Below are 8,620 nucleotides of genomic sequence, written 5' to 3' on the forward strand. Positions count from 1 at the left end.
AATTAAGAAACAAAACCAATGTAGTAGGACTTAATCGCCAAATAAACAGACTGAGTGAATAGTGGAAACACGGGGTTTGAAATACATGCAAGACTGAAATTTGTTTGCATAAGCTGTTGTAAAAATAATGTAAACCTGTCTTGATAGAAACCAGTGTTCACACAATAGGCAAAGATAGGCCAAAATCAATACATATCTTATTCACAACAAAGATTACAGTCAGTGATTTGTTAGTATTAAGTAGTTCAATCACTGCTTAATGTTAAGAAAGAGCATCTTATTGAATACACGGGAAAACATAGAGGAATTTTTTTTCTCCTGAAGTTTTCTAGTTCTTTTGATCTTACGGTATAGGAAACTTCCTCACTTGACTTCAGAGCATGGGGGACAGAGTAAGGAGAGTCTTGTGGAACTTGAAAAGCTAATTTACTATGTACAAATCATAAAACCACATTCTTACCTCATTTGTAAGACATCTTCCTCCACAGAATCTTGTTATTGATAAAAAGGCTATGTCAGAGAAGACATGCTCTAGTCTCTCTTAACTGGTTATAAGAGATCACATACACTGCATATTGTTCCACTGAATTCTGAAGAAAAGCTTTACTAATGGAACCTTTATCTTTTTCCCAGTGAGGAGATTCATTATTCTACTTTCAAAAATTTGACTTGCTTTGGTATCTAATTATTTGTGTGCATATTTGTGTGTTGGAACTCCTACAACAGTTGAAAAAAATGTAAACCAGAAGCAAAGTAAAGAGACATTCCAGGATTTTTCTTTTTTATCAGAGTGCTAAATAAGCCTCCACAATTCTCAGTCTCTAAGCAAGAGCATAATCAAACTGGCCTTTCTCCAGTCCATCAAGTCCATCAGCCCAGGTTGAGGTTGGCATACTCCGGTAGGGGTCGAGGAGAATTCGGAAGCAGCGAACAATGAGGATTCCCAAGAAAATAAATAATAAAATCACAAAGGCAAACGTTGTTTTCTGTTCCAGGGTCATGCTAGAATTTGGTGTCATGTTGCCAGGTGGCACCAAAGTGGCAGTGAATATCTCTCCATCCATCATCTAGGTAAACTGAAGCAAATAATCCCACAGTCGCCTCCTTTTCATTATCAGTTTGCTGAGGTCAGAGTGGAAACCGTTTAGATGCACTTTGCTATCTGTAGGGCAAGGGGGAAGCAATGTTAACTGTGAATAGCCCTTTTGTTTGTTTACTTCAATGCAACTTTCTCCTAATGGAGACAAATGAAATGGAAAATAATTTGATAACAGGTCTGCTTGCCTCTGTGTCATGTATGAGAGATCTGTTAGAAATCCTGTACCATCCTGTTGTCAGTGCAGAATCCATCCATCCAGTAAACATCACTAGACCCTGAGCTGGCAGTTACCTCTCCCTGCATACCATATCATTGGACTGGGGTAGAACATTTCTTTTTGTCAAGGGGGAAAATGGGGGGTTTAATCACACTGCTCCAGTGGGTAGCCTACAGAAATGGCAAATTGCATCCTTGCTGCAGGACAGATGAACTGCAGTTAATGCTGCTCTAGGATGGGGGTGAGGAGTTCGAAAAACAAATGTAGTTATTTTTTTATACACAATGACCAAAAGTGTTCTGAGGTGGGACGGACCAGGATCCACCTCAGGCCAATAAAATGCGCATGTGCCCATGACGGAAGGCAGCAACCATTCAGTGCCTGTATCACTGCAGCATTTGTGAAGAAAAGGCATAAATAATTTGCATTTGAATTGAGAGAAGATTCATGAAGGCAGCCTGAAGTAAGTCACTTAGTAATTTAGCTCAAGGGCAAATGTTCCCTCTTCTTCCTTAAGATCAGAATCGGGCTTACAAACGCAGCTAGCAAGAAAATGTTTTTTGTGTCACCAGCTCTGCCACATGAAGAGAATTGCCAAGATTTGGGACTGAACTTGGCTGTTTCTAGACAGCGGAGCATATGCTGTGCTACCGCCTGCCTGGCACGTCTGCTCCATTGACTGTCTGCCTGGGTTTCTGCCTGCCATTACTTCCTCCTCCCCTGCACACTGGATTTTCCTTCCAGCAGGAGGGAAGCACCTTGGGATGCCACAGCTTAGGCCTGGTCATTGGCACCACTGAAATTACTTGTAAAGTGTCCTCAGGAAAAGAAAGGCTTAAAACTGGATAAACACTATCTCAGTTGAACATGTCACATTAATGGTAAAAGGAAGGAAAAGGAATAGAAGAACACAAGGCAGCATACAGCACGCACAGGTAAAACTTTCACATAGTTGTAACCACTCTGCCACTGGACTGGGGTCAGTAAGGATTTATAAGCATGCCGCAGTACAACAGCTAATAGGTAAAAGTGGCTCAAGTGAGTACAGTCATATTGGCAAATTACCAGGATTATTCTAAAAAAAGGTACCTTAAACAGAACTGAGAAAGTATTAAAGCAACAAAAATACTGGAATTGCATAGCTATTATTGCCTGATTTAACTTACGATGGAAAGGATAGAATTGTCAAAATGTCAAAGGTCAAAAATGTTAACTTCTAGTCTTTTGAAAGAGTGTCTCAGCTACCAGCTGATAAAAAATGCACAGGACTGTCTAACAGAGCAAGCTAATGCTTTAGGAACAACCAGTTTCATAAAGCTGACAGATTTTTTTGGGGCAGGGGGAGATGGTAGGGGGGTGAAGCTGATGAAGGAAATAATGTATTCTGCTGATAAATAATCTTGTTATAAGAAAGAGTTTATGTTAATTGATCAATTATGTTAGCATAGACTGAGTTTATGCTACAGTGAAGGCCAAAGGTAGTGGTGCCCCTTTCTAAAAGACCTCTGGTATTCTGACTTCAGAACACTCTTCAGCACAGATAATATGTCATGGTTTTTGATGTTACTTAAGCATATGCTCTCAGCTATACACATATTATACACACTTAACAGTCTTTCCTAAAACTGCAGTCACACAATACAGTAACTATGCTTGCTGTCACAGATGTATGTTTTAGGAAAGGTTTTCCTGCCATTTTTCTAGGCATTATCTGAATACAGTTAGCAGCTGTGGATTAAAATGCAGAAAATGGAAAATCTGTGACTGTCAGGAAAGACCAACTCTTGATATGCTGGTTTTAAATGTCAAACTTAGAATAGACAAAGGATTCTGTACACAAGATCTTTCCCGTTTTCAATAAACTTGATTTTAAAAAGATACTTATAATTATTGACTCAGTGATAAGAAAATGCAGTTCATTATATTCCTTTTAGGATCGGAGTAGGCTCCTAAATGGGATAAAACAGTAGAGTTAGCTATTCATTTTCATACCAGTGAGCACTATTGACTGATTTTAGAAACAGGTGAGATGTCTGATTATTTTACAATTAGCAGCTTTTCACACTCAGAATCCTAATTTTTGCACCAGAGATTACATGCAGTAAAATATTAAGACTACATTGCAAAGCTGAAAGGAATGTGTTTCCAAGGCTTTGGGCTTCCAGACAGCCTTGTGAGTGTGCTCGTTACACTGAGTGATTGCAAGCTTTTTGGGGCAGGCAGTTTGTCTCCACAGAAAGGCACAATACCTGGCATAACCACATCCTTCTGTCTATTTGGACCACTTCTTTTCCAAGCTAAAAGCTAAACGAGATCATTAACCATTTCCTTTGTGACAAAATGATATTTAACTGTCCCCACAGATACAAGCACGTGGGAACTTGAAAGGAGAAGGTAACTAGCTACAGACATTAATTGGATATACCTATAGACACAAGTAATTAGGCACCTTGGCCACAGCAATGTAGGTTTCCACAGTCCTTGCCTCTGGTTGTTCACCTGGAGCAACGGGTCTAAGAGAGTCCCCGAGCCCCACATCTTCCTCCCTGCTCCTCACTTTTAGTTGTGTCAGCAGAGCTCTGCTGGCACTGAGTACCAGAGTCTCTTTCCAACTGGAGACATTCCCTATCTGGGAGACTATACAGACTGTACATGGCAACATACCCATAAACTGTATTTTCTTGCATGAGAACCTCTGCACTCCTTGCAAGAATTCCTCCAGCCTGCCTGAAGTCCATCCCACCTCAGTGGTACTGATCAAAGGGAGGACTGGATACTGGACGACGGTACTCAGGAGCTGCAAAGAGAGGCAAAAAGGCCCTTGTCCATGGCATGACAGTGATTTCTGCTCCAGGATCCACCTCTAATTCAGATCCCAGGAGGCATGAGACAAAAATATGAGTGTGGTGCACACTGTAGGTATCCCTATTTCAGCACAAAGGTATCCATGCAGCCAAAACAAATACATTAAAAAAAAATAGATCGTAGCAAGGGAATGCTAGAAAACAGATAATAGTAATAATAACAACACAATTTGAATGCATTTCTTGTTCCAATCACTAAGAGCTGAGCCAGGTTATAGCATGGATGGAAAAGACTCAAGGTTGTTTACAAATTCATTGATGTAACTAAGATTCCCCTAGATGTAGACTTGATTTCTGTTTTGTTTTGTTTTTTTCCCCCCACATCAGATAAAATCATAACTGATAGAAAAAACAGATTAACCTTCACTTAAATGACTAGCCCTGGGGTCTGGGTTTGTTTTTTTAATGCAGAGGTGCCCCCTTCAATTACTTCCTGTAATGGGTTCCTTGAAGATGTGCCTAATCCTATGTTTAATGAGTATACACTTGCACATAACTCTATCCACATCAAGTTGCTGTTATACTTTCTCCTTGCCAGTGTGAACACATCCATTATGTAGTTCAATTATAGCTATTCCTGATGTGGTGCTTACAGTCTAAAATACTAGATTTATAAAAAATAAAGAAACAGAGCAAAACTTGCAAAAACAGTTTCAGGTGCCCACCTGCAGCCCGGTAGCCAAACTATGAGCATAATGCCTGGTCAAATGTCACTAAAAGGTTGCTTTTCTGCTCAAGCCACTAACGTTTTTGAAGTTAAAATATCATTGGGTTAATTAGTTGATAGAGCTATCTGCACTTTCATACGAAAGATACAAATTCTCAGGACTCTGAAGAGTCACAATTGTTCAAAGCACCTTTGATTGGTCTTTCTCTGCTTCCAGCGTTTCGTTTGTTTCAAAGTTGAATTTAATTGAAAATTTCTGTACATTAAAAGGATTTTCTGAGAGCTCACCATTTAAAGCTTCTTATTTTGAGAACAATAAGACTAACAGAAAGAATTGCTTTAAGATCTGCACCTCTAGGAACAGCGTATTTACAATTAAATTCAGCTTCGTTCTGTTGTTGAAACTGCCTCCTCTTTGCCAGCATGTACAACATAAATTGCATTTTGTATCAACATCCATGTTTACGTTCTTACCACGGAAACTTGTGTGTTGGTGAGTAGTTACAGCCAAAGAGACTGTAGGAAATCACATCCCAGTTTGCTCAGTAGAATCTTACTTTTACCCGTTTTGCCAATTTCTGTAACCTACCTGTTCATAAATTTGCATATTATCCCATCCGTGTTGCTGCAATATGGCACGAATACTCTGAGACACACAGAAGCTCTGGAGCTGCCCTTCAGCTGCCGTAAATTGTACCAATATAGTTGGAGGTACACACAGGTTAGCATTGCTGGCCCTTTATCTTTCAAAATTGTGAGGAACCAGTAACTCAAGAAACTATTGAAAACATCCAGACTGAACTGTGGTATACCCAATCTATGTGTGTATGGATTGAAAACAAACATTTTAATTAAAAACACTAACAGTGAAACACCACATAGAGTGGCAGCATCTCTTCATTGCTATTTCTTGACAGATTATTCATTGCACAATGTTCTGTGCAAATCACACAGAACAAAGAGAAAAGCCTCTGAAACAAGCCAGTTCAAAAGAGAAATCTGACCAGCAAAAAACCATTTGAGTCACAGGGTCTTGCAGCTTTGCTAACTTAGACACAAAGCCCAATTTCCTGCTACTGCAGCTAGCTATACCTTTCTGCTGACTGAAGTATCTTTTTGCCCACTTACACTTTTGGCCCTGTAAAATTTCATTGGTTAAACTTACAATTAAGCGATAAACACATCAGAACATTACATTTCAAGACATTTAAACAGATTAAACAGGATATTTTCCTCTGTCTTTTAGGTCAACACCCAGGGACTTTGTTTTGCCCTTCTTGTTCACTTGAGTTTTACTGGCCCGATCTGTAAGGTCCTGTGACTTCACCGGGTGCTTCACAATGTATGCCTGATACGCAGGTATCCTATATTAGTGGAGCAATTGGTTTTCCATTATGAAATATCTCATGGAATTTAGCAAGAACACAGCTGTGCCAAGACCGTGTGCATGATTTTCCTATACCACCCATACTAGTTTCACTGATTACTCACTTCCTTAGCTACAAAAACACATGGCAAGTTTCTTCAGGCTCAAACATCTGTACACAAACTATTTGAGCAAAGATATTTCCATGCACTCACAGCTCACTTGCTGTGATTGTCATTTTAAATCTACCTTAAATAAACAAAACTTGATTACAAAAAGTACCAGGCTAACAAATTGAATTACATGTGCCCTTCTTTTGTACCCAAATGTATCTGACATTCCTTCATGCTGTATCCTGTACTGTTGTTTGCTGCACAGTGTAAATGGATACATTAACAATGCCTTTTTCACCTAAACTTCATCCTTTTCTTCTTACAAATTTGATTTCAAGCTGACATTGCCCTTGCCCTGCAGGTACATATCCTCATCATCTCTCAACAGCTTTTAAAGATAGATCTTTGTGTGCAAAAAGAGCCCCTTATTGCGCCATTCAGCTGTTGATATTGCTAAAGCAAGTTGATGGGGTTAATTTTAGCAATGAAACAAAGCTAGAAAGGGATCTGTTCTTTTTTTCTGTAGACCTTTTCCAATACCATGCACCTCACTTTTACATAATGAACCATGGAATGTTCAAAATGCAAGCTTGCCTTTCATGTGTTAATGTGCATATATATTATTTTGAATTCCACTACACAAACTGTGCAAGGATGATTTGTACAGAAAAAAAGGTCAAAGTTATTATAAAATCTTGAATTATTCACTAGCTTTATGAGATACTACTTGTGAAGGTCTGAAGGTACGACTGTGAAAAATCAGTATATTTACACCATCCAGGAATCTGTGCAATGGTTTAAGGCATCCACCCAAGAGACTGTTTTCCTTCCTCTGTATATGATCTCCCTTTAAAACGAGGGTGTACAGATACACAGGCATCAGTATTGCAACCCTCCACAGGGAATATCTTAAATGCATAGTAGTAATAAGGTGACCAAAAATGCTAAACGTTTTAAAGCCAGTAACATAGATAATATCCTCACAGGCTAGATCCTACATGAATCAGCAAGTTGGAAATTTGTTGTCTTAACAGCCATAAATCCCTACCAAAAAATATTTGCAGCTCAAAATGACAAGAAATGGATTTTATGCTACCCTTTCTGCCATCAACAAAAGATGAATTGTCAGATACTTTCCAGAAAGTAAACAGGGAATACACAACAATATAACCAGTACACATGCACTTAATTATTGTTACTTTTAAGTCTAATGTCAGTATTCCTGACCTGTTATGTAGGACATAATAGACAGTATTAGCCAGGCATATGCAATATAAAGGTTATAACTCTATTAAATAAATGAAGAGAATTAGACAATCAATTTCTTTGAAGCAAATACCTTCATCTAGCCGAGAAGGAACTTGACCCATTTCCCACTGCAGCAGTTACAGGTAGTTACAAGTATCTTTACTTTCCATTCTTCTGCCCCTTTCCTGTATTTCTAAGCATAAAGGATCAGGGACTGCCAAGAAACCGGTGAATACCCAAGTTCAAAAGCTGCCTTTTGAAGGCTTAGAATTTCACACAAAAAAAACCAGAAACTCTAATGAGAATTCTATTTGTGAGTTTGAAGTAATTAGCTGACAATACTGTTGTTTTTTTTAAAAGTGAGGCTATAATTTCAGTTCTGCCTCAGCAACTCTTCAATGGATTCTGCCTGGCTGAGTACAGCAGCCGCCTTGCTGCCTGTCTGAAACCATCTTCAGCAGAACATTAACATTCTAAAGGTGTACCAAAAAAACAAACCAAACAAAAAACCCCACAGGTTATTCCCATACTTCTGCAAAATTAGACCTATAGTCTGCTGGTCCTTCTGTCTTCCTCTCTATTGATTGCTATTAGTAATCTGTCTTTTTAATGCCAATTAACACTTCTGGTTTTTAAAATCAGTCAGTCTGAATATTGATTACAATTGGTGACCTTCAGCCAAATACTTTAATCCCTTACACTTCTGAAATTGTAGTATATTATATAAACGTCAGTGGGTAATTTCTTGGAAAATAGAGTGGCCATGCAATGGGAGAAAATATTGTCAGTAACATCTACTGCTTATTCTGAACTTTTATCTAGGGATTTTTGCCCTGGGAGTTGAACTTGTTTCTACGTACTAAAGCTGCCCTTCATATAGTTGTTTTTTATTTTAGGGGAAAATGTCTAACGAAGGTTCCGGTTTTCCTTTCCCATGAGAAAAATGAAGTCAGTTTTAGTAAAGGGGGTTTTTTTTGGTTGCTTTTCTGTTGTTTTTTTTTTTTTTTTTTTTTTTTTTTAGAGTTTTGGTTTAAAAACAAGCAAAA

The 8,620-nt window shown here is 38.6% G+C and overlaps 1 protein-coding gene across 1 annotated transcript; it reads right to left on the reverse strand.

The window, feature by feature from the left end:
• Window positions 1-821: 821 nt before the first annotated feature.
• On the reverse strand, window positions 822-1,112 carry CTXN3 (cortexin 3). Its single transcript, XM_014954795.1, is given in 1 exon segment — window positions 822-1,112. A coding segment is annotated over 1 exon segment (291 nt).
• Window positions 1,113-8,620: the final 7,508 nt, after the last annotated feature.

The sequence above is a fragment of the Calidris pugnax genome, unplaced genomic scaffold (assembly GCF_001431845.1).
Source record: "Calidris pugnax isolate Ruff unplaced genomic scaffold, ASM143184v1 scaffold157, whole genome shotgun sequence".
Taxonomy (NCBI): Eukaryota; Metazoa; Chordata; class Aves; order Charadriiformes; family Scolopacidae; genus Calidris; species Calidris pugnax.